The 27,242-nt window shown below is 48.0% G+C and overlaps 1 protein-coding gene across 1 annotated transcript in view; it reads right to left on the bottom strand.

The window, feature by feature from the left end:
* Positions 1–21,797, bottom strand: part of KIF26A (kinesin family member 26A) — a 93,963-nt gene extending 72,166 nt beyond the window's left edge. Inside the window, exons 1-2 of the mRNA XM_063399464.1 lie at positions 21,472–21,797; positions 21,050–21,295 (exon numbers count right to left, since the gene is read on the bottom strand). Coding sequence (XP_063255534.1) covers positions 21,050–21,295; positions 21,472–21,525 — 300 coding nt within the window. The 5' untranslated portion in view covers positions 21,526–21,797. The remainder of the gene's footprint in view (positions 1–21,049; positions 21,296–21,471) is intronic.
* Between the last annotated feature and the right edge of the window lie 5,445 nt (positions 21,798–27,242).

The following is a 27,242-nucleotide window of genomic DNA, read 5'->3' as shown; positions in this document are numbered from 1 at the left end:
GCTGGGGACAGACATTTGAGGAGTGTCTACAGGACAAACAGCAGTTTAAAAAACAAGAATGTTGTAGGAAGCTAGAAGAGTTTGGTTTATTTAGTTTAGAAGAGTGAAAAGTAATCAGAGTCCTCTAGTATAAAAAGTGGTTACAAAGAGACTAGTGACAAATTGCTCTCTTGATGCATTTGGGTAAGGAAAGGAAATCATTCTACTTGTAAGCAAAGGTAACTCAAGAAAAACTACCAAAGGTGAGTGAGCATTGGCAATTGCTACAGAAAGGTGTTGAGAAATCTTGTTATTTGAGAATTTCTGAAGAGTAGGTGAAAAACATCTGCAGGAGGTGATCAAGAGACAGGTGACCCCATTCCAGTGGAGGAAGCTGGACTTTTTAAAGATCTGAAGATCATTCCCCTGGCCTATGGCTCCTATAGCTTTGGAAAGATGGGTAACATATCTGTGTACAGACTTGCTGCTTGGGTCCAAGCGTCACAGACTTCGAAATACTGCTCTAAACAGATGACTGTTAGTTACTGTTAGTAACCTACACTATCTTGCTCACAGCAAGTTTTCCAACTTCAAAATTCCTATATTACTTCCATACCTCTTGTCCTTGTTGTGACCCACTTTGACAAATTCTTCTGTCAAATACAGCCCATCATCACCACACCCAAAAGGTTCTTTTATCATTAATTGTGCTACATTTTATATCCCACTTTCAATCCTTCTTCACAAAGTATAAAATAGCTACATTTTGTTCCCTACAACTTCAGGGACCAGCTTTTGGAATCCAAATGAGATGCCTAAATTTGAAGGTGCAAGTCCAGCTACTCCTGTCTGTCCATCTTAATGGACATCAGGTACAAGTGGTGTCCCTCAGGGTCCATATTGAGACTGGTGTTATTCAACATCTTCATTAAGGTCGATTAAGGGCAACCTCAGCAGATTTGCAGGTGACACCACACTGAGTGGTGCTGTCAACACACCTGAAGGGTGGGATGCTATCCAGAGAGAGCTGGACAAGCTCAATTCGATGGGAATCTCATGAGGTTTAACAAGACCAAGTGCTGTGCTGCAGCTGGGTCAGGACAAGCCCCAATACCAATCCAGGCTGGGGATGAACAGACTGAGAGCAGCTCTCAGAACAAGGGCTTGGGTAAGAATGGCCTTTATCAGCCCAAAAAATCACACTCAGGTGAGTGGAATGACAACAGTCTGGTGATCAATACCCACCTGTAACCCTCTTGTTAGACCCTGCAGTGGCCCTGTGAAAACAGAAAGATGTGCAACCTCTCACCATCCAAAGGACTGGTGTAATCAAAGAGCAGCAGCTCCCTTCGCCTAAGGTCTACTACAAACATAAATCCAGGGGGCCATGCCCACAGGCAGACAAAAAGCCACTCTGCCCATGCTCAAAGCATCTCAAAAGCCACGTTAATAGGGCTTATAAAGTCTGCTAAGGCATGGGATATAAACATATTAAACCCATGGGCAAAGTGAGCTTATGTCTGCCTATAACACACGTAGACGTGCCCACAGATGATTGGCAAAAATACCTCTGCAAACTTTCAGGCTCCTCACACACACACAAAACAAGCCTTGTCTCCCAAGACACAGAAGCAATCAAATACCTGGCAACAACTTTCAAAACCCTTCAAGCCAGATCCTATTAAAACCAGCAACTAAGAGATGAAAGGCACTAGCTCGTTCTTGTTACACAGTCACACTTAACAAGGCTCTAAAACATTTACTGTATCTAACATTACCTCTATAGAAATTCCACAACTGTAGACAATGCCTAACATCATAGGAGACATTTATGTTTCCGTTCAATTGAAGGTACTACATAAAAGGATGTTTTATTTTAATTTGTGTTTTGGGACCTTGGAAAAGAAGCTGCCTCATCACCTGCTGGTAAAGGCCAAGTACAGAAGAAGAAAGGATTCTTTTAAGAATAGAAATTATAGCCCCAGTGTGAGACCTGGGCCCTAAAGAAATCCATGGCAACATTCATACTGAATGCAAAGTCATTATATCCCCCTCTAAACTGAAACATCCCTGTTCCTAATTTCAAATTAGCAGTAAACCCTCACCAATCTGCCTCTCCATTTCATAAAATGCCCATGAAATGCATGTTTGTAGTCATTGGGTGATGCCTTGAGTTACATCTTGGTGTGAAAATTTCCCCATTCTTTTTACAACAAGGTTTTCTGGCATTATGTGTCAAATTTGCAGTGAATTATTAAAAAAAAAAAAGCCACCCAAGTTGCCATAGTATTATCATTACTGATGTAAATACACATTTAAAACCAGTTGTGTAATCATGCTTTGCTAACATCCTTATAAAATCTGACAGCTTGTCAAATAGCCCCCATTGTGGACAGCACCAAAGCAGTTCTAGAGATCATCAGAGTTAAAGGGCAGTGAAGATAAGTACCTTGTCCCATCTCCTGCACACCACAACTCTGTTAATTTCAACCACAAGCAGTGACTCTGACAAGCTTCTTTTAATTAAAATAGATGCTTTAATGTTTTAAGACCATTCACTTTTATTTAAGCCCATGTGTCTTCCAAACCCACAGTACTTCTGAAAAAAATAATGTTTTTTAAGTACACAATATATGAATAAAAAACACAATCAAGCAGGTAGGGACAGCAATTGAGGAGATAAATCCAGAACTGACAGACACTACTCTTTGCTCCTGTGACAGTTTATATCAGCAGGGTCAGAAACTCTGCTCCCAATGGTCAACTTGAAAAATCCAAGTGGCTGATTCCAGGACTCTCAGCACCATTACAGGCACTGACTGTGCACTGTTAATATTTGATGTATGCTTGCAGCTCCAGTCTCAGAGAAAGCCATTATGCAGGATATGCTCCAAGATGTGTGTTTTACTCCACATGCCTGATGCTGTGATTCACAGGGAAAACCTGCACAGAAGGCACAGGCTGGGATGTTACTGCTCCAAGCTCCATCAGCATACAGTCATTGAAATAAATTAACATCAGCATCTCACAGAAGTCCCTGCATGAGAGTGTTAGGCAAGATTTATTCAAGACTACAGTCTCTGGAGCAACTGATCAGAATCAAAGGTAAGGCAAAAAATTAAATAGATGAAAATGGTACCAGCTAAAATAACAAAGCAACAGGGCCAAGGCAGCAGCCACATGACAGCCAGAGGCATCTCCAGAGCAGTCAAAACAACTGTCCACAGAGCCTGCCAATGAGCCAGATGCTGCTGCTGGAAGAAGGGTAGTGTTGATATAAACTCAGAGATACAAGATGCTTAACACCAAGAGCAATCAATCTTCATGAGTCCCACACGGCTGCCAAGCTTCCCTATTATGCCACAAAGAGATGAAAACAAACTTCACAAAACACATGTAGATCCTACATGAGAAACTCCCTCCACCCTCCCCTTACTACTCAGAAACAAACCCACAATTTGGGTGTAGCTGTAAATGACCTGATGCTTTTCCTGAGTTAACAACAGAATCAGGAAAGAGTATCGTTGGCTAAACAGTGCACTGTACACACCCTGCCAGAAAGCCAATGAACTTATCACACCGTATAGGAAATGCCTATCTTCCACATCAATTAGTGACCCAAGAGTGATTGATTTTATAATCCCAAACTTGACTTACAAAGTGACTTCCTCTGGGGCCAATTTTCCATTACCCAGCATGTGGAAAATTGCACACGGTCAGTGCACTATGAAAACCAAGGAAAAAGAAGTGCTATTGAAACCCCAGTCCTACCATGCCTCCACATTCTTGCTTTCCTGAGGGAGATGCACTTTCGACAGTTACTTCCTTTCCCTGCCCCAACATCCTATCTGCACCACACACCAGCTGGGCACTCAATCAAAACAGAAACAACAGGAACTAGCAGCTATTCATTACAATAGGATCAAAACATTTCTAGGCACCAGTGCTTCGCCAAGTTACCATCCTTGAAGACCTGCCACAACCCTCCTCTTCCTCCCATCACAGGCACTCGTGCTGAAAGTGGCCCCACTTCAACCTGAAGCACCACATTTTGAAGATGACGGCTCTTGAGTCAGAAGCTACATCTCAGAACTGCAGCAGGCAGTGGAGCTGGGCAGCAGAAAGGCGAGACAATTACCTGACCAACAATACAGGCCGATGTTTGTCCTTTATTCCAAACAAGTTCACATTAGCTCCACTCTATAAAACCAGGATTGCACTGCGCACTAACCACCAGGGTAATCACAGGAACAGCACTGCCATAAGATTACTGGGCGCTAATTATATCTTATAAAGAGTTAAGGACAATCAACTACATGTAATAAAGATTCATATGCAGTTTTTCACTGACCTGAAACAGCTTCATACATTAGTAGGTTAACACTTCTGCAGAAACAAAGCAAACAGTTACATCTACATGATAAAATACATGAAACCCAAGGGCCAGGTGTTGGGTCCTTTCATCCAGGATGCAGTTATTTAATTCCTGGGGAAAGATGATCTCTCTCATTGTTTTCATCAATACATAATATATCTCAGAACCAATCCCAGCACTCTGGCCTGGGCTGGGTACAAACCTGCAGGACTGCACAGGGCCATGAATCAAGGGTCTCCTTCTCCTGCACTGCCATTGCCTCTGGGCAGTGAACACAGAGCAGCTGGGGATATCCTCACCTATATCTCTATCTCCTTCATGCACAACAGCACAGACCTCAAGGAGGCTCTAAAAGAAAGACTGTGCTTCCCCTCACACCCCTCCAGGAAGGCCAGTTCTCCATGGGTAAGCACAACAGGGAATGCCAAGGAGCTGCCCACCCTCTCCACCACAGCTGCTGACCCCCAGCTCTGAGACACAAAGGGTCCCTCAGCCGCCAGCTAAGGGCTCCCTGCTCCAAGCACCATCAAGAACTGCTGAGCTCTGCTGAGTCCTTTTGGCCACACCATCCTCATCTATTGTCCATCCTCCCAGATAACAACACTCATCACCTCTTAAGAGGTGGACAGTCAACAGCCACCATTGGCACCCATCCAAAGACACAGAATATTTGATCACACAGGATCCTACACCACCAGCAATTCAGCAGTTTGGCTAACTACACCACAAACAACATAACTGAAAAAGTACATCCCTCTGCAAGGTTACTCCAAGGCTGTCACTGGATAAACCAGCCTGAGCATACCACATGTAAGGTACACTCCTGAACGAGGCACAACAGATAGGAGCACTTAATAAACACAGCCATTAACTAGGAAACATCCCTGCAGCAATTAAAAGTTTGCAAAGCACTACAATGTACACCTGGTTATTGCTCTGACATCTGCTTAGGTTTTCTGTGTGTTTGTAAGTGGGACCAAACAGGAAGATAATTGAGTTTATGGGCATTTCATGACAAAAATGACAACAAGGTACTCCTAATTGTTCATGAAAAATGGCATAAAAACTCAAATGAAGCACATATAGTGTTTGAAATGCTTGAAAGTTACCACATTTTATAATGAACCATATATGACCAAATGGTGTTTCTCCTACTAAAGAATAAAATTACTCTAAACTAAGGATTTCACCATAAAATGAGAGGAAATTCACTGTCTGAACAATTGAAGTTGTGCTGAGCACATTTTAAGACATATGGCAACTTTATAATGGTCATCAGGGATGAAGAGCTAAAATTCTGTTGCAGATTTTGAATTTAAGACATTTCACATAAAATTGCATATCTCAGGAAACAAATCAATTGTTAAATGTGCATCCTCATAATGGTACAGAAAATATTTGGCATATGTAAATGTGACTACCTCAAAATATGAATGCTATTTTCAGTACAATTACCCAATTGTTTTAGAAAGGCTCCAAATAAGTTTTAAAAAACTTGTGTGAAGGCATCATTAAAAGTAAACAAATACAACAAGATCTGCCTTAACTTTATACAGAATTACTGCAATATTATTCAGCTACAATATGTTATCCAGTGTTCACAAGTGAATTCCCCAATTACTATTGTAAGTCTGTCATTTAAATAGTTCCTTCCTGTTTAAAATGTGGAGAGCCAAATGCATTTTCCCACCACTAGGTATTGTGTAAGACTCCTTTCTCCTCCAGCAAGCTGGCTGAAGATGGATGAGCTTCCAAACTGATATCATTTTTAATTACATGTTTTTCTCTCATTACTAATTTCCTAAACACGTCTCTAATCTCCCAGCGAAATCTCTGAGCGCAGTAGGTGTATCCACATACATCATGCTCTCGAAAATTAAAATAAGATAATGATCAGGACTGCCATCACAACACAACCTGAAACAAGCAAGATACATGAGAGGTGATACACACTCGTAAGACTCTGATCTCGAGTGTTTCTGGAAAGCAGTGGCAACTGGATGGTTTCCATCCCTCCTGGAGCCCCTCCTGGAGCCAGCAGCACAGCTGGTGGGGCCTAGGAGGGGGAGATGCTTCAAATCACCTCCCACCTTGCACACATTTCCAAGTTCATGATCCCAAATGCATTTCCAGCCCTTCATCCCCTTCCCTAAACCCTGCACCAAGAAGCCCTGAGTGCCCAGGAGAGCCAGACCAGCTGCTCCTCTGCAGAAGGGACACTCAGGCATCCCAGTTCCCTCCCATCACCAGGGCTGCAGCATCCCCTTCCAGCGAGGCCAAGGTCTCCTGCAGGGGCTGCCTCCTCCAGGAGAGCAGGAAGGGCTGGGGCAGCCACACCCAGCAGACAGGTAAGGGAGGCACAGGCCCACACAGGTACCAGAAGGGGTCACACCCCCAGCAGCTGCTGCTCCATCAGATGCTCTCTTGGCAGGGACTATGAATAGACCCATCAGATCAGGTCAACCAAGTGCCAGCCAGATCCCACGGGATCCCTCTCATTCCTCAGATACCTCTCCTTACCTGAAAGGCACTGCACAGCTGAACAGAGCTGCAGCATTCTTTAACCATTAAACCAGCAGGGCAAAACCAAAGCTTTTTGGGGTGGGGGGAGGAAGCAAAAGAAAACAAAAACAAAAGGGTATCTGTCAAAGGGCTTTCTTCCCAGCTCAACACTTCACACACCAAATTCCTAAGGGATTGATGCTTTCAGCACATCAGCTGCCTTCTCATCAACTGACACCTCCCAAATAAAGGAGGAAAATCCTAGAACTCTTCAGAGTGGCTGACACTTAAAGAATCAAATAAAGCAAAACCAGATAAATCACAAGCACTTAAATAAGTTTATATCTTCTAAGCAGTCCTAAAATATGTCACAAGTATGATTCTGCCTACTCACTCAAAGGAAAGGGATCTCTGCTGTTTTGCAGCCAAAAAGATGAAGGTAGAGAGGGACTAGAAATACAGCTGAAGTGCACACACCAGAATAATGCTCATAAAACCAGTGCATGTCTAAGGAACACCAACACCAGGCTCTGGTACATATGCATGCCAGTCACTAGTCTGTAATCGCAGGCTGATCAAAATGCATGTGCTAAATGGGGTAAGCTTATCTAAAAATGTAATGCTAGCTGAATTGCCCTGGGCCCCTAGGGAGGCCTGCAGCACAGTGTGAGTGGGCTGGAGTTCAGATGTTTCGTTGTATTCACACACACTGCTGTGGAAGCTGGATGATGGAAAAACTACAGTTTCACATTTTCTTCTCAAAAAAAAAAAAAAAAAAAAAAAAAAAAAAAAAAAAAAAAACAGTCCATGAAATCTCATCCTGGTTTTTTACCTGCTACTCATCTACTGACCAGGAAAACCTCTAAAGCTCTGAATCCAGCCTTGACTTCTTTAAGAACTTGATGGAGAAATTTCTGTAAGAACCCTGGTTCCTCTTGAAAACAAACACTTTTCCTAAACTTCACTCAGCAGAGGGAAGGAGAAGCTGAGGGATGCTCCCATTTTCTCCCTCTCACAGCATCTTGGGAGGGCCATGAAAAGGACACATACATACCCAAGGCTCCACCAGATCTCTGCTTTGCATCACCCACCCCTGGAATGAAGCAGTGCCCACCCAGGAGTCAGGGCAAGGCTGAGCTGCACAACACAACCCTCGGCCTCAGGTGGGAATTCACTGACCACCGAGGGCAGGGCAAGCCTTTCATGTGACTCTGCTGGGTTATGACTGAGCCCCTACTCCTTTTTAATTCTCATTAACATTTGCTGACACCTCCTTTACAACCAGAGGGACAGGTTCTTTACGAGAAGCCGTTTCACCTTCCCCAGTTAATGTCTTAATCCACAGACTGAAGCAGGTCAGATTATCTACACTTATCAAAGACAACATTGTGCTTCATAAGCTATTTTTCTGCTTCAGTAAGGAACACGCACGTTTTACTTCTTACTATGTTTACCCATTACCTCACCGAGCTGCATTATTGTTATTATTGTCTTTCTGAGGCTCTCCTAGAATAGGAACGCATAAAACAGGATTTCCTCCAGCTCTGCACACCTACTTACTCCAGAGTCATTAATGACATAGGACTGGATTGAACAAAGACTTAACATCAAATGAGCATTCAAAACAGCTGGGAACTAAAACATATCTGCCTGGAACACTGCATCTGTGTTCTGTCTTTTGAAAAATGCCAACGAGGCAAAAATTCGCTTTCAAGACCACTTTTACAGGGATGTTTTCATGAGGAAAAAAGGACTTGCAAAACACTTGCATGGGGGACATGTATCCCAGTGGGTTCCAAACTGAGTTTATAGCAGTTTTTATACATCAATCTGCAAATCAGGTTGTCCTCTTTCTGGAGATCAGATGTAACTTAACTGCTGTCAAAAGAAATTCTGCAGAAAAGACCCAAGAGCTGCACAAGAATCCTCCAAAAACCCAAATCAAAATTGCCTTCCATGTGATAACAAGCAATAGCTGAAATACCTAAGGGTAGGTATCTATCCTCAGAACTCAACTCTGAGATTTTTAAAATACCTGTAACCAATATTTTAAGGAAAACTTACAGATGCATATATATAAGAACAGGTGATATACTGTTCCAGGATTCATAGAAATTAAGGAAACTGCTTGGGTTCAGTGTTTAGCATCCCAAATAACCTTGGCAATCTCTCAAAGTCCTCTGTGTGGGTGGTGTACACAAAAGCACTGGCAGGCAGCAGGGTGGGAGGCAATGCAGGGATGCAGGAGGAGAAACACTCGGGCTCTGTGTAACTCTGTCAGCTCCCACCTGCCCCAGGACATTTCCTGCCCCTGCCTACAAACACAGCGATTCTCCAGCCGCTGAGTAAACAGTCTTTGAAGATAACAAAGCTTACTCTAATCTCTCACTGATGTCACTCCTGTACTGTACTCAGCTGAGCTACACAACTCCTGGGTTAACTCACTCTGTAAGATCAGGATTACCTTAACTCTCGGTTGTTGCACAGACTTTAGAAATCCTGTTCAGGTACAGAAAGAATTATGTTTTTCACTCAGTGAATCTATGGTTTTTTCTCATTGAATAACCAGACATTTTTCAGCTCTGTTCCTTAGCAGCAAGTGGACTGTTTCTTACCACTGTGCTTAGTGAGACAGCTTTCCCAAAGAAAGCACAAGCACAGTCTCTTGGAAGGACAGAATGCCATGGACAATTTTCTAACACTAGCAAACAGGACTGTTGCTCCAGACGCAAGGAAAAATCAGGTTAAGCCTGGACCAGTGTGGTGTGATTATTGCAGTGGTCCTGTCCAGGGCCAGCAGTTGGACTTTTGGGTCCCTTCCAACTCAGGATATTCTATTATTCTAGCAAGAGAAAATTAAAATAAAACTGTAAAAAGAAAACAAAAAAGTAGAGACTTCCAATTAATCATCTCAGAGGAGAATGCCTTTGTGTTCTCACTTGCGTTCACTTCCCAGGGTTAAGTGCTCTGCATCTCAGTTCTTTAACTATCTACTCCACACTTGCACCCCATCCTCCAAGAGCCAAACCCTCCCACAGGAATAAAACACTCAGTGAAGAACTCAGGGTGAGTCAGGCAGGAAAGCCAACCCTGCACATAACACATCTTTCATGTCATCAAAAGACTTGGCAATAAGAAGCTGAAACCCAACTAAATTCTTACAGCACAAACAGAGCTATTTTGCTTTTGAGATGCATGTGCTTATGAGCAGCCATGACCAGAATAATAAAAGAACACACAGCACAGATCTGAGAACAGGAGCTCAAGTTATGCCTGAATATTCACACTCCCTGTCAGTCCCAAAAACAAGTTTCTTTTGGAAAGCTTGAATATTGTCAGCCAGGGTTTTCTGCCTCTTCAATAAGCTACACCGTAGTTATAACAAATAGATCCTGGCACTATTTCCACACACATACACATAAACAGGTAATTATGTTCCCACTGAACAGAAAAATGAAGAGGACGTGCTGGAGAAAAGCAGACGGAGGTAATGATACCAACACAGAGAGATGGATTTGGAATGCAGACATTGACCAGCTCTGCAGTCTGGCTTCCTCTGCCATTCACCCATGGAAATCAACTGGAACTGCACAGAGCAAACAGGCTTCATTTTCCACCTGTTAACACAGGTTATTGATCCCACTGTCAATGGAAGAACCACGATGCAAACTGCTATGAAATGAAAATCCAGTGTTGCATGTAACCGAGACAGAAGTACGGAGATGTTCATTCAGGATGACGTACTGCTGGAAATACTCTTCCCAAACCCAGCCATGGCTCCCCAAAGGGTTGTTACCAAAGACACGACTGCTTCCCACTGCCAAACTGCCCTCAGGGAGCCAGTGAAACTGAGCCAGGGTGTTGCTCCTTGTGATCAGCTGAGCAAATGCTGAGCACAAACCCCACCTTCCACACAACAATCAGAGAAACCCATTCACAGCATCTGTTTCACAACATGTCAGCATGAGAAGCTCTCTTAACCACACAAATACTCTTCTAACTATTAGGCTCTTTGCAGAAATCTCGGATTTTAAACCTGAATAACAAGTAACTTCACCAGAGGTCAGTCAAGCAGCAGTAAGACTGTACAAGGTGTAGGTTAAAGCATCTCATGAGTACAAGAGTACAGGTATGAAATTCAGAAAGGGCCCCCAGGGATCCCAATGCAAGACATGAAGGTGTAATTAAAAACCATAAATCCATCAAACGAAAAATATGTAAACTTAATGTATTAACTCATATGTTTTTCTTCCTTCAACACATTTGTCTTACTCTGCACTCCTTTGGAGCGTACAAATAAAAAATTAAAAGCCTCAGAAGAAATATTTCTTAATATGTAAAAAGTGAATATCAATAATAAATGCTTTTTACTTTATTTTTACAGGTAATTGCTGAAAGAAGCTCTCTCAGCAGTCTGCTGAGATTCTGTGCATATTATGAATTATTTCAACTGTATCTCCTCTTTACAAAATCCACAAAAGGATGGGATCTTACAGTGTTTCCATGCCACTCAATCATCCACACAAAATTACCCTTGTGAGAGCTTGTTGGAGGAATGTCAAATGTATTTGCCTGCCTCTGCAACAAAATCTTAGAGAAAGAAACAAATAGTTCACAGTTCACAGTTACACAAGTTACACTAACACCTGAACATTTTAAGAGCAGATTCTGGGTTTAACTTTGAATTTCAAGCTACAGGCAAAATAGTTATAGGCCAAATCCTGCCCCATGTTTTGCCCACAGCACAGTTTTCAAGATAGCTTACAAAAGCTCTGCAGTACCTGTAGATCACAGTAAGTCTAAGGCTCATCTTCTGAAAAGGGTATTTTGGACAAACTAGCCCTTCCATCTTCTGCTCACTGACCAGAGAAGTAACACCAAGTATTGCACAGAAATGATAGTGGCAAAGACATTTGTCACTCACCTCCATCCTTCACAGGCTAGATTTTGTAGAGCAATTTTGTTTCTCATCATTAATGAGAGATTTCTTGGAACCAGAGTATGGGAACACCACGGGTGACCCAAAGGAGTAGAGCCATTGAAACAAGGATGGCCACTCGTTAGTCCTCAAGTTTCTGACAATTGTAAAGACTGACACATTCCACAGAGTCTCTGGAGTCAGCTCCTGTTTTGGGGTGGGAATTGGACGTGTGCCACCAGTCTGGCATAGGGCCATTGATCTCAGCCACTTCAGCAGTCTCACCCCCTCCAAAATACTCAGCAACACCACTCTGCTGAAGGCCACATGATGTACCCTGGGCACAGTCACCATCCCTGAGCTCCTCAGGAGTCACATAATATGCAAAAGAACAAGGCAACCCCTGAAAAGAAATTTTCACTTGATAAATTTTCACTTGATTTCACTTGAGCTATAGGAAACTGCTGTAGTCTAGGAGATCTAGGAGAAAAGCAGCAATGCCAAAAGGAGTAAATACATGTTACAACATACAATACAGTGAGAACAACATAAGGTAATAAAACCAGAACACAATACAAACTGAGTGCATTTAACATCCCAGATGAGTTCAAACACAAAGCCAAGTGCTGCCCATTTACAGTATAATCAGCACTGATCAATTTATACACAGAGACAGCAACACAAACCGAGTTCTAACAAATGGTATGTTGCAATAAAACAGGAAACACATTTAAAAATAACCTTTTGAACGCTGTGAGAACCAGGACTAATGCTTCTCTTTCCCTGTTCATGCTGAAAGCCAAGTCAATGCCCAGCCTAGCCAGAAGTATCACGTTTCAGTTTTGTACAGAAGGCCTCCCATCCCATTCACCCAGCAGTGTAAAATCCCTCAGCAACATCAGGGGAAGATTTGCTAAGAGCTAAATGAAAATTGATCATCTTCCCACAGCTGTCCAGTGCTCCAGTCAATCCTGCACAGATATTGATGTTTGGTAACAGCAGCCCAGCCCCAGCCGAAACTCAGCACAGCTTGCAAACTCCAGGAATGCTGATCAAAGACAAATTGTAAGACTGGACTCAAAGAAGGAGGGTTGTACTCACCTAAGCCTCTTTTTGTGAGCAAGAGCTGAGATTTCCCTGATTCACTGTACGTTAGGGTGATGTACACAGCAGTCAGACTCTCGGTGATTAAACAAACACGCAACAATGGCATTATGCTGCCTAAAATAGGTGGATATATTTAAACTAAACATTTGTTGCCCAACATGAGAATGAACATCTGCCAGCTATGTCTTAAAGGGTCAAGCAGCTTCAAAGCAAAGTCAGTCCAAAGAACTATATGTTCAAAGATTTACATTTCCCTTAGCTTATCCTAGAGAAGAATATACTACTTCTGCTAAGTGACATATTCCCACCATATTCCAAATGAAAGCAATAATAATTTGAAGCTTTGCTCTTAAGTTCCTCTATAAAATTTAGCTTTCTTTCCATTTAAAAGTAAAATATTTTTAATGAAAAACTAGAAATTAATACAACTTGGAATGAACTTCAACAGCAACAGGAGGTTCTGGAGCCACTGAGTTTACAAGGCTGCATCACATTTCCACGAGGCAGCTTTCCAGTTCCATCTCATCGTGCAGCATGCAGATAAAACCTTTTTAGGTCCCACCAGCACAGCTCTAACCCCTGCCCCCTGAGCCACTCTGACACCTGCTGCTTACTGAAGCTCCACTTCAACTGCACACAAACCACAGACCTCCAGTCTCCTTCCACAGCCTCACCACTCCCCTCCTGGTGAACTGGTGGATTTTCAGGCCTGCCTGTTACTAACTTTACAGTTTAGCTGAAGTCCCTGGCTTTTTCAGCTCTTTCTGCTGCAGCAGTGACCCCAGTTCCAGAAACCCCTCCCTGACACCTGACCTGAAAGTTCAGCTGCAGGTCACAGAGTCCACTATTTTCTGTGTCCCTGTGTTATATATTCTTATTATGCACATTACAGGAGCAGTCAGCTCTATGAACAGCAGTCAATGATGCTTAATGTTATACAAGCAAGAAAGAGTTCCCACAACAAAAAAAAAAAGGTTTTTACTGGAAATGAACAAAAGATGGAAGGATTTTCTCTTTGCTGAGCAAAGGAGAAACTAAGCCCATGGATATTAAGCTGCTTGCCCAAATTCACAAACTCAATGATAGATCCAGGGATGAATTCAGATTTTGCATTGGGACAATTCCTGCTAACAGAGGCAGCAGGAGGTATGATTCTCCTTGAAGTAAGGCCCAAGTTTTCTCCCCTAAGTCACTATACAAAGTTAGTAGACACTTGTAAAAGAAGTCAGGCAGGTCCTGATCACAAGCACAGTCAGCAATAGACAGGATTCCCACCTTCCTAAAGATGCTTGGGGTTATAGTGGACGTGTAATTACAAAATAGTTATTTCAGTGCTGCAGGTCTGCAGTCAGAGGACAAGGAAACAAAACCAGACAAGTTAAATTCCACTGATTTCCAGTAAATTATTAAGAGCAGACACAGTACTTCCAACTGGACAGCTGCTTGCCATACTCAGTGTGAACAATATCCAAACAGATCCAGTTCCTGAAGGAATTCTCCAATTTTGAGAAAGGGAACAGCATTGGCATGGAAAAATATTCTATAAGACATGCAGACACTTTCAGAGAGATTCTCCTCATCTAACCAGGGTGAAGCAAAATCTCTGCTCCCTTTTCATGACGGAATGTTCATCTTCCAGCTGAAAACACAGGGACTGACTGGCTCTTCCCTAGATCAGCATCTTCACTGTGGCAAGGACAACTCAGGCCCACAGAGTGCAGCTATTTTGGGGTACCTGAGCAGCAGGAGACAAATGTAGCAACTGTGAACATGGTGGGTAATCCTGGTCTTGGGGGGGGCAGGGAAAAAAGAAATAAAATCTTGGTGGTTTCAGTCTTCCCCACTCGTATACCCTGCAGTGCCAGGTCCACAGCAGCAGCCACTATCAGCTGCTGTGAGCCAGGGAAGAGGAGGAGGATGACTACTGCCTCCAACAACCTCATTGTTAACAAGTCAGAGGTTGGGATCACTGTAGGTGGAAACTCTTGGCAAAAACAATAAAGCAGCTACTACATATTTCAACAGGTTCAAAGTAACCTCAGATGTTAGGAGCAGATGCTCTTTTCCACCCCCTGGGATTTTGAAATGGTTTATGTGTTTCCTCCCTTTCCCCTAATAGGGCAGGGTGCTGAAGGAATTAGCCAGAGAAAGAGCCAGAGAAACACTAATTATCCTCAGCTACCCAGGAGACCACAGCACCTTCAGATAATTGTGCAATCCCCACTCCCCTACTTCAGATCCCCCAGCGAGGTCTCTTGCCTCCAGCATCCAAACTGCAAGATAATCCCTCTCACCTGTATTTTAAAAGGGCATGCTTGAAAATCCTAAGTGTCTAAAGCAAACCCATTACAATTAGCTTCCTCAGCCTCTCCTGTCACAGGAAGGGAACTGCTGGTGTCAACACATTTGACACAGTGCTGTCACTAACCCTGTTATTAACTGCACACGTACCTGAAATCCACATCTGAGCTCACTGCCTGCAGCACTTCACAGCCAAGTCTCTGCAAGAACTTCCCTCACAAAATTAAATATTAAATGTGCATCTTTCAAAAATGCCCTGTAGTTTCGTATTTGTTAACGAAGACGTTACTTTTGCACTTACACATTTTTGAAATGTTAAATATAGAACATTTTAAGGCATATTTAGTGCTTGTAAAGAGCCGTGAAAACTGGATTCCTCTAGAGAGCAATCTGTAAAAGACAGCTCTCCCACTCAGTTCCTCTTATCCACATCAACCCAGTTGGAAAAAGACCTCCCATGAAAATATGAAGAGCCCCCAAGTAACAGAGGACCCCAAACTTAGCCAAGACTCAGCTGTGTCACCATTGTGACTTCCAAATTCTAGGCAGTAAGGGCTGATACACCAACAGAAAACAATGGGCATAGGCAGGAAAACTTAGTGAAGCCAGGGACTGCTCCTAAAAGCTTAGACAGATTCCACAGGCACCTCAAGTGTTGCAAGAAGCTCCCATGGGCTCTGAATCCTTGTTCTTTCAGGGAAGCATGACCCTGCAGGCAAACACTGAGAACACAGAGCCCTCTCTCAGTCCTCCATGTGCAGCACAGGCTCCTGGAGCACCCAGCAGTGCACAGTGAGGAGAGAGGTAGCCAGGGATCACAGGAGCTCTCCTTGCCTCTATTCCTGCTGATACCAGGCCATCAGAGTGGCAAAGGTGGGAATTAAAAAGCATCCCTGACTCTGACACATCAAGTGTGAAATAAGAACTACTGCACTGTCCTTCTTTCCATCTTTATTACTGACAGCCCTCCTTAACAGCTTCTGAACCTGTCAAATGGTCTGAAATTGAGGCAGAAGGCTCAGAACAAGTTCCTACAACTTCCACAAACCATGAGAGAAATTGGGCAGTACCCATGTGCTATTAGTTGTTTGGCAGAAGCCCAGATGTCCAAGTACTAGCTTAGTGTCAACCAGTGTGTGCAGCTGCAGAGAAGATGCTGCCCCTTATGGAGTCATCTGGGACAAGGAGGGAACAGCTGGGATTCATGCAGGAGGATGGGGAGAAGGAATGCGGTGAACATCCATCCTACCAAACCTTCCTGCCCTGGTTCTGCTGCTGCTGGAAACATGGGGGAGTTATTTAGCATACAGGAGAAACCCACAGGAAAGAGCCTGCCCATCCCAAACCTCTGTTCTCATCTCCCCTGCAGGTGATGCAGCACACACAGGTGTGCCCCCCATCAGAAGGAGGAGTGACGGGAGCTCAGGGCAGCAGCACTGCCTGGCACTGGCACAGGTAGGACACAACCACATCAACAGCACTTCTGAAGCCAGTGCCATCTTCCCTTTTTTCCCAGAGTACCAGAGATTCCTCCAACTCTGCCTGGTGTAACACTGAGCCCTGACAAGGATACAGCAGGCTAGGACTTGCTTAGCTCCCTCAAATGATTCATGGTTCATCAGCAACAAAGGCTTAACCTGTCCTGGTCACTGAGGCTCCCTGCAGACCAGGGCTGGCAGCGTGATCCTTTGTACCCAGCTGCAGCTTACCTGGGCAACTGGGAATACAGGACTTTTTAGGTATTGGGGAAGAAAAAACTGCCAACCCCACAGCAACAGAGCCACACTCTTTGTCCTTCAGGCCCTTGGAAGCCGTTCAGTGGTGTGCCTGATGTAACACAGTGCAGATAATGCAATGGGGGTAAAAATTTAAAACAGAACAGGGAAGAAAAGCAGCTCTTAAGAACTAAGACAGCAAGAACTTCCTGAACTCAAGCTATAACACAAAATGAATGCTTCTGCCCTGTTTAATGTTGCCTCTGGCACCTGCCTGCACTGGCAGTAGGTACAGTACACACTGCTCAAACTGGGGATGAGGGTGGATAGGGACAAGTGAAATGCAGGGTCTGAATGCCTGCGCTGCGAGAATTGATCATCCAAGCTGATCAATTCCAAAGTGAACTTCTGCTGGTCTTGGCCTCCTTGCAGTACCAATAAAAAAAACTTCCCATACAGTATACCTGGGCACAAGCATTACTTTTCTACAACCAAAATATTTACGCTAGTATAAATCCCTGTGTGCATTCCTCACACCAGGAGAGCTTTTTTCCTCTGCTCATAAGGGATTAGCTAAAACCATTTTACAGTAGCTGTATATCCTCAAGGCTATTGCCTGTGCCAGAGGCAGCACAGAGTTTACCTCCAGAAATGCAGCTACAGGAGCACATCTCTCATTGAGCAGTCCCTGCCTCTCCACTTCCTTGTGCAGACACACACCTCACTCTGACATCCACCTCTTCAGAAATGACAGCATGTTTGGGTTTTACCTAACAGGGGCAATCACACAAACTGATTAATTAGCATTTGTGAAGCACAATGAAGAATTTAGGTGCTAAGTAATATTATTACTAATTTAATCTACATCCCATTCAGTCCTCAGTGTCTCCCTGAAACTGCCAACAATGATGCCAATTAGTGGTAATTGTGGTTTGTGAAAGGCCGTTTGCCAACTGGGAGTGAAACACAGACCACCAACTCATTTCCCACGATTGTCCCACAGCTGCCAACAGCAACAACCTCCAGGCACAGCGACCTGCTCTCCACTCCAGCCCCCAGAACTCCGGCAGTGGGAGATCCTGTATCCCATTACCAAATCTCCAGGGACACAGCCTGCAAAACTTTCAATTATGGATAAACCAAGACACCTTGTTTTACCCTCCTACATTAGTTCAGTACATGACCCAGTAACTGATGCCAACACTGCAATACCAAAATGTTAATCTGGGATAATTTCAGATTAAACTTTGCTTGGTTCTATCCACACTTAATGAAAATCACATTTTGATTCACACACAGGCCTCACTGTGGTGGAAAACTGTAAAGGCAGCAGCAGTGAAATGAAGAGAATTGAGAGTGTAGGATGCAGTAAATCTTGTGCTTGGGAGCCTGTTTAAAGAGTTTTAACATAAGCAATGAGGTCTATCTTTTTATCAGCTGTCCACAGAGGTTTGGAGGACTTTGAAGAGACACAAACAACTAACAGTATTCTATAATCAATGCACATCATCTCAGCACTGAAACTTTAAATTATTTATATATTTTAAATAAGTCTAATTGAAAAGATAGCAACATAAACTGTATGAATCATAGCCCTCTCAAGTAATTAGATTTGTTATCCCTGCAAACAGTACGTTGGTTTTCTATTCTAATGTGAATTCAATCCCTTGTCAGCTGCCCCACGCATGAGAATACACCTCCACTCTTTCATCAGGAAAGGTATCAACAGCAGGAAACTAGCCCTTCTTTCATCTCTGAGGCACCCACCCACCTTTCCAAAGGGTTTTCAACCAGGTGTGGAAACCGTTCTGAATCTGTGCTGAAAGATCTCTTAATTATTATGGCAAAGGAGGCAAATCCTTTGAGAGCAGCATGCTCCAAGCAGTAGCCTTCTGCTGTTTACTCATCCAGCAGTTGCTTAGTTTGACAGTGCATTACAAGAGCTTGTAGGAAACTTTGGACGTGCATTGTATGGGCATGAAACTCTTACAGAGAGGAGCTGCTTTTTCAGATGTCTTGTTATATAATTAAACAAGAAAGGGAGGGGGGGAAATCAAGCAAGCTGCCTTTTTGGCACCAACATTACACAGTGCTCCCCCTGCCAGCACATTGCATCAGATTCCCACTGCAAGGCCAATTGAAGCAGCTGAGCAGCCGAGCCCCTGGCTGTGATGTCCTGCTAAACCCACTTCTCACTCACAAGGCAGTAAAGTCCAACTGCTTATTGCATCCTCCTTCCCGAGGAGCTGCTCACCTCACCAGGATCAGAGGGAACCCGAGCTTGCAGTTAGGCTGCAGGTCTCACCAGTGTCAGAGAATGCAGTTCTCAGGAAATTCCAACCATCGAGCCCTAGTGCATGCTGCACAGTGAGTAAACTCCAGCTATCTGTTACTCTGCTCGGGTCTGCCGAGGTTCTGACACTGCCATGACTCCTATTTATTGCGTTCCTAGGCAGGCTTTGAAACCCTGCAGAAAAGGGGGAGTCATTTACCCATCATCGAGTGCTTATCAGGGCAGTCCCCGGAGACCTGCAGGAAGGAGACCACACAAACAGCCCTTTGCTCACAGGTCTCCTCACCTGAACACCTGGCTGAGGCCCCTGACTCCCCTGCACTGGGAATTTCTTTTTCCCATGGCAGAGATCCGCTCACAGATAGAACCCAATTCTTTAAGGCAGAGGCCCACCCCAACAGCAGCAACAGGGGTTTCTGTGCTCCTCATTGAAGCAGCCTATCCCAGGCACTTCACAAGGGAAATTAAACTTCTTGCCACCATTTGCAGCGATCCAGAAAACAAAAGGTCCAGCAGTCCTGAATCCAGTGAGATATGTGACCTTTTACAGCACAGAAATAAGAGCCTACTCCAAACCCAGCAAGTTAAAAGAGAGACTCCTGTCGATTTCCAAAGGCTTTGGATGTGGCCTGAAAATGCAAACCTCACTGTGCATTCGGACACTGCTCCACAATGCACTTCCAAACAAAACTATATTTAGATTCAATGGGAATTCTGTAGATCATACAGGAACTCTTTGAATGAAAACGAAGGTCAGTAGGGTTTGGCTTCCTCTTCAGACCCTCCCCCCCATTCTTGCAAACATCCAGATAAGCATTGTTTAGAAAACAATACGTTACTTCCAAATGTTATCAAAACCCCAACACACGTTTTGTGTGTCCTGAAACAGAATCTCAGGGTCTTCTGGTGCATTTTGCCCATCAGCTAATTCTCAGGATCTCTTCAGGTGTCTAGGCAAGACTCTGCACCAAGACTGTCTTTTTTCACCTTTCAAAAGCTTTGCTCTGCCTGCTCTGACACAGGAAAAGGGACAAGGATAATAAAGGCCTTTCACAGACAGAAAACAAACAGGGAAATGAAAAACTGTGCAATTAGAATACATGCTAATAAAGCTGCACCTGTGTCAGAGGGTATCCTCAAGCACTCTCTCCATTCCCTACCAGGTATTAAGCGCCACCGTAGAGCACAAACTGGAGGAAAATGACACAGCCAGTGCTTGCCCGAGGGACATTAAGGACAGGAGTGAGCCCATCAGCGAGGCAGGCACGTTCAAGCACCCAGAGGGCAAAAGCACAGCCCACTCAAAAATCATCCCACTCAAAGTTTCCTCCAGCGCCACAGACACAAGTGTTTGACTCTCAGCTGCACTTTATGGGTTTCTCGGAAGGAGGAGCTGAACGCCTGCCGCCGGCAGCTTCTCTTAGGAAGGATGAAGGCAAATCCCAGTCGCAACACCGAGCCGACATCCCCGGGGCGGTGCCAGCAGGGCTGGGCGGCCCCGGCTCCTGCCGAGGGACCGGGGAGCTGCCACGGCACCCGGGCTCTGGGGCGGCCCCGGGGGCGCGTCCCGCTCGGCACCTGCACAGTCGCTCCTCGGCTCTTTCCCAAACTCCCCGTTTCGTTTTTATCTGTTCCTGGCAGCCGGTGGCTGTAACAGCGGGCGAGCATCCAGCCGCACAGTTTCGCTTTTTGACTAAAGTCCGGGACGGGAAATCCTTGAACTTTTAAAGAACCCTCCTGGGTCGGAAATCTCCGGCTTTGCCGTCACGCTCCCCTCCCAAATCCTTTGGGGCTGTACCTGTGACCCCGTGCGGGGGCAGGCTCCCGCGTCCCCCCGCGACCCCCGGCGCGGCACTTACCGGCGGGGCGTTGGGCGGGCAGCCGCCGGCAGCCAGCCGGGCCGCCTGCCTCCTCAGCTCGGCCAGCTGCGCCTGGCAGCTCCGGCACCAGCCCCCGGCCGCCGCTCGCTCCAGCGGCCGCGGCTCGGCGCCCGCGGCGGCTCCCGCTCCCTCGGGCGGCGGGCGGCTGGCGCAGCGCTCCTCCTCGGCGGCGGCCGGCGGCCTCTTCCGCGGGGAGAGCTCCCGCGCCGCGCTCCCCTCCGCCACCTGCGGAGACAGCACAGCTCAGCAACGCGGGGCGCGGAGGCAACGCTGCTGCCGCCCTCCGCGCGAGGAAAAAAAAAAAAAGTGAGGAAGGTTGGAAAAAAAAAAAAAAGGAAAAAAAGGAAAAAACCAAAGAAAAGCTCAACCGCGGGGAGGAAATGAGTGTTGTCGGAACTTACCCCCGGCGCCCGGGGATCAGGTCCCAGAGCCTTCCTGCCGGCGGCCGCCAGCATGATAGCGGGGGATGCTGCCGTGGCCGCTCCGCTAGTGCGGGCGGCGCGGGGCCCGGCGGCGGAACCGGCCAGGGCCGCCCATGGCGGGGCGGGGGTCAGGGGTGCCAACAGTGATCCCGCCGCGTCCCCGCCCGGGCTGCCGCTCTAGGTGATGTTGCCTCCCATGTTGAGAGAGGAGTGAAGTTTGGGATGGGAGAGGGAGGAGGAGTGAGCTCCCCACGGCGGTACGGAGAAGGACCCGGAGCACGGGAGCACGTCGGCAAAAAAAGCTGGAAAAGTGCTCCGAGGGCAGGGGAGGAGGGGCTGGGCGGGGGTGGGTGGGGTGGAGTAAGCGGGGCGGGGGAGCCTCGGCCGGGGCGGGCTGGGGTTCGGGTTTAGGTTTGGGATAGCGTCGGGAGAAAGATGCCATTTCATAGTGACCCTACGGAATAGTGCCAAAATCAGTGTGACACAAGTCGATGCTTCCTTCACACTCTAACACCCAAGTTCCTCGGGAGTCGCAAAAAAGGGCCGGGCGCGGGGTGCGGTCCCGCCGCGGGGCGCGGAGTCAGAAAAGCGGCGCTGTGGGTGCGGACCAGCTGCGGACCCAGCGGGGTCTGGGGTCCGCTCCCCTCGCTCCGCCCCGCCGCTGCCGTTCTCCTGCGCGGGCTGGGATACGGTGCCCCCGTCCGCGGGCAGATGCGCGGTGCCGGGGGGCACAGGCCCCGGCGGGCCGACCCTCGCGCCGCTCGGCGGGAGCGATGGGATGCTCCTACGCGCGAAAATTGACCTGACAGATGGAGGAATTAACGTTCGCAGCTAATTGTCTACTTGGCTGCCGCTCCAGCTCGTGTATTTAGCACTTTTCTCCTGGTTTTTTTTAATCCTCCCCCCGGGAGCGGGGCGCGCGCCGCTGTCTGTCGGGAGCGGGGCCGCGCTCCGTGCCCGCGCCCCGCGCGCTCGGCGCGGCCCCGCCGTCCCTGTGACCAGAGCGCCCCCTGCCGGCGCCGCCGCGCCCGCGCTCCCGCCGCGCCGACAGCCGGAGCCCCGCGGGGCGCGCCGGGGGACAGCGGCCGCTGCCCCGGAGAGGCCAGCGCGGCTCCTGGGCCCGCCACCCGCGGGTGGGTGCTGTGGGGTAGGGTCTGTGGTGAAGGGAGCATCGCCGAGCACAAGGAGTGGGGAAACGGAGACATATGGGGAGAAAATAATCCCGCCCCAGGAGGCACCTTTCCCGCCGCCGCTTAAACTTCTCCGGCTCTCCTGAGCACGTGTGTGAAGCGCCCCGCCGGCCCCACCCCTAAGGGTGCATGCCTGGGGCAGGGCTGGGGCCGTGGGCGACAAGGACAGCCCCGAGGCGCGCCCCGCACCGCGGGCAGGGAGAGCCCCCCTGCACTGTGCTGCCACCCCCCGCCTGCCCCGACCGCCCGCCGGCAGCCCGGCAGAAGTTTGGGTGCGGGAGTAAAGCGGAGACACGAGGGAGACGGGCTGGTCCCCAGGGGCTGCCGTGTGTCCCCCTTGGGGCTGGCGGGGAACCGGGACTGGCACGGACACACGCACCGGGACGCCGCGCCTCGGCTCCCTTCTCCCTCCTGCTCGGGGCAATGCTGCTCTCCGGGAAGTTGCTCCGAAATTTCCTGTGCCCAAACAACGTCTGCAAAACCCTCCCGAGGCTCCGAGGCTCGGGTTGGACGGGGCGGGGGTAAGGGGGTGGGCTCCCCGGCCGACGCTGGGCTGAGCCGTGCTGCGGGGCTGAGCAATCTCCTTATCTTAGTAACTACAAAATCCTCCTGGAGACAGCGGGACGCAGTGCCACCACTCCCCCTCTGGAGCCGGGGTCACATAAGGTGCCGCGGTCCCCGCGAGGAAGCGCCAGGAGGGGTCCGGCAGCGCGGTTCCCCCGCGCCGCTCCGCGGGGCCGCCAGGACTGTTCGTGGTGCTGAAACCTGCCCGGCACCGCCGCCCGCAACTTCGCACCGCCAAGTTTGCCACCCCCTCCCCGTGAGCCGGCCGTCGCCCCCCTTCCCGACCCCAGCTCCCCCGGAGCGCGGCAAGGTCCCCTTACCCTGGCTTTCCTCCGCAGGAGGTGGCTGGTGAAGCCGAAGATGATCTCCGAGTCCAAGCACAAGGCTCCTATCTCCAATAGGCTGGGATTTTTCCTCGTGGTGTTGGAGGCATCGGGCGATTTTTGAAAAGCCATAGTTTGGGGTTTGAAATATCCTGCTCCCTGAGCGGAGGCGATGTGTTTGTATACACAGACGCACACAGAAGGGAAAAAAAAATAGCAGACACCTCCCACCCCTTAAAAAAGAAGGGGGGAAAAAAGAAAAAAAAATAGCCAGACGCGAGTGAGTTACTCCGTCATCTGCCAGGATGCGCCGCCGGGGTGAGGTAGCCAGCAGCCGGGCAGAGCCGCCAGTCTCCCTGCCTCTCTCTGCTGCTCTCCGCCGCTCTCCCTCCCTCCCGTTTTATCCCCCTCAGCGCACCTTGCCTGACGAGGGGCGCGGAGCCCTCAGCGCCCCGCCGGCGCCGGGGCCGCGGCCGGGGCCGCCGCTGCTCTGGGTGCGCGGGGCCGGCAGCGCGCTGCTCCCCCGCCGCCGGCCATCAGCTCGCCAGCGAGGGGGCTCCCACCGCCCGCTGGCCAGGAGCCCGCACTGCGAGCCTCCTGCCTCCCCCCATCCGCTGCGGGGTGGGTTTAGTGGCTGGGTTGGTGGGTTGTTTTTTCCCTCCTCCTTCTCCTCCTCCTCCTCCTCCGGGGTGAGCGCAAGGAGGGAAAAGCTGCCAGTGAAGTCAGTTTAGGAGAGAAGAAAGACGCGCAAAATCAAGGGGAAAAAAAAAAAAAAAAAAGGGACGCAGTCTTTCACTTCTCCAAAAAGCTTCCCCCTCTTTTCTCCCCATCGCTTAATTGTATTTGCAGTGGGTGCGGACGGCAGGAGGGAGCGAGCTCCTCCTCACCGCGGGGCCGGGACACAAGTGCCCGGTGGCTGCTCCCGGAGCGGGCAGCTCTCCCCGCGTGTCCCAGCCCGGGCTCCGGGAAGGGCTCGGCGGCCCCGCTGAGCCTCGGCCCGTCCCGTCGGGTGTGATGGATGGATGGAAGCGGGGAGGGGGCTCCGGGCAAAGCGCTAATCCCTTCCCGCGTACTGTGGCGCTAAACAAATAATCCCCACCTGACAAAGGCATTATCCAGCTTCATACGGCCTGCAGTGAAAGGGAGTTGATAATCTATTTCTCCCGGCCCCGCCCGGACAGCGGCTGCTGCTGGGCGGGGAGCGGGGGCAGCCGGGCCCGCTGCTCCCACCCGCAGCTGCGTCCGGACAGGGCTGAGGGCCTGCCCCGCAGCCTGGCACGGCGGGAGGAGCTACGGGACCGAGGCAGCTGCTGGGGAGCAGGGAGGGAAGGAGAAAGGAGGGATAGAAATGAGGAGCGAGGAGGGAAGGGGAATTGAGGAGAAGAGAAGAGGGGGAAGGGATGGAGGAAAAGGAAGTGGAGAAAGAGGAGAGAAGAGAGAAAAGAGAGAAGTCTTAAGTCTCTATGACCATGAAAGGACACTGTACTTTATTCTGAATTTACTCTGTTGTCTGTTCTGGGCTTCCCAGCTCACGATGATTCTGTGTGTTAGATGAAGGAAGTGGGTTCACGGGTGTCTCTGTAGGATGGAGGTGTAGAGATGTAACAGGCAGGCACTAAAGCAGTGCTGGGGGGAGGAGAGGAGGGTGGGAGTGGTGAGCTGTGTACAGCAAAGGTGCAAGGATTTGTTTGGCTTCTCTCTGCATTTCTTCCTGATGTCCAGCTGTTAGACCAGAGACATACCAATGAGTTAGCTGGTCCCTGACCCACCTGGGAATGGTGTCTGCAGGGACTCAGCCCTGGGCCACCTTGCCCAGACTCACCCTCTAAACCCCACCAACCCTGCCCCAGCCTCCTGCCTGGCTGTGCACCACTATGCATTCAAAGTCTTCCACCACCCTCCCATGCACAAGTGGGATGTTCCCCTGCCACAGGAGATCCCCATGCTTGGAAGATCTCACATTACCAAGGGAGTAGGAAGAAGTGAGCGGAGAGGAGTGCAGAAAGAAAAACTATTCAAGCAAAATGGTGGTATGGACACCAACAGTCCAGGTAAAAAGTGTCCCCACCCAGGCACTCAGTTCAGGTGTTCAGTGTGAGGCCCATCACCAAAAACAGAAGCATGAAATGTCATTTTCCATTCACTGGAGTCTTTCCCACCTTGGCTTGGAAGCATTCAACAGCAGAGAAAAACTCAGCCAGGCCAGGAAGGCTTGTTGCCTGCTCTGGAGAAGGCCCAAGGCATCTGTCTCCATCCCCCACATTTTCAGACCAACCAAATTTAAAACACTCACACCATACTCAAAGACAGCCCAGGCCTTCCCTGTCCTCATGCCACCTACAGCCCACCATGACTTCCTTCCCCAGCACAGTTTATCCCTCTTCCCTGACTCTTGGCAAAGTCCCTAGGAAGGTTTGAGTCTAAAATATGCCCTGAATGTCAAGTACTGAGGGTCCCTGTGCAACCCCAACCTCACCCCTAATCCTGGAGAGTCTCCCTTTAATCACCCCTATTAAAGCAAATATCTCCCCACCTCACTGCCCTCAGGTGTCTTGCAGATAAAGAAGCTGGAGGGAAAGTTATTACCTTTTATTGGTGGTGTCTAAACTAAAGTAAAACATCAACAGGGTGACTGTACATAATAATATACTAGATAAAGTCCATTTTTCTTGGGCCCTCTGAAAGCGATCCCTGAGCATTAAAAAGGGTCTCTTAATAAATATCTTATCTCCCCGCCACAGAGCTCTGGCTGCAGATAACCAGACAGCCATTACTGTACCTCTGAAATAGCCCCATTTCCATCAAGGCCACTTCAAACAGGCTTCTCTTTAAAGACCCCTGCCTCTTCCCCGAGGGGAGGTGGGAAAAGGCTTGAACCTCCCTGGGTGGGGGATTTCATCCAAGTCCCCAGGCATGGTGTGGGGCTGCTGCATTGCAATGCATTCCCTTCCACAAATAACCATGGAGCAAAGTGTTCTGCCTGCTAGCCACAAGCCTAAATCCAGCTGCCTTGTGCCCTGCTTCAGGGTGAGCAGTGCTGGGCTCTCACAGTTCTGATCCCCTGGGCCTGCTCTGCAAGCAGAAAGAAAGTTGGGCAGGAATTGAGGGACAGCAGGCAGCTCCCACCTCGAGGGGAGCAGCCTTCCCAGTGAGCACATCCCAGGCTGCAAGGTGAAGCTGCACAGGTTGCACTGGACCCCTTTATTAATACACCATACAGGTGATAGTGGATTTATTAAGTCTATTGCTGTGATTTCACATTTAATTTACTAAGAATACAATGGTTTGGGCTAGAGGACCCAAGGGAAATCTAGGCAAGAGTGAGCAAAAATCCATGAAATTCAATGTAGCACACTAATCATGAAGGCATTATAGTATTAATTGCTATAATGATATACTTCTAATCCTATCTTACACTGCACCACATAATTTCATTGGGTAAGAGAGGAAAGGAATTAAATTTAGTTCAATACAGGCAAGCGTGTAACTTAATAGAGTAGTTTGACTCCAGCACACTCAGGGGTTTGGGGCTGATGTCACACAACATGGTCGGCAGCAGGGAAGAAGGATGGCACAAGACTTTTGACACCCTCACTGAAATCTGGAAGCAATATGGAAAAGTGTTAGATATCTGCTTTTTGAGATTCAACCTGGCCATATAAAGGATAATTAC

The sequence above is a fragment of the Prinia subflava genome, chromosome 5 (assembly GCF_021018805.1).
Source record: "Prinia subflava isolate CZ2003 ecotype Zambia chromosome 5, Cam_Psub_1.2, whole genome shotgun sequence".
NCBI classification, from domain to species: Eukaryota; Metazoa; Chordata; class Aves; order Passeriformes; family Cisticolidae; genus Prinia; species Prinia subflava.
The sequence above is the reverse complement of the archived record's forward strand: the minus strand, read 5'-3'. Positions and strand labels throughout refer to the sequence as shown.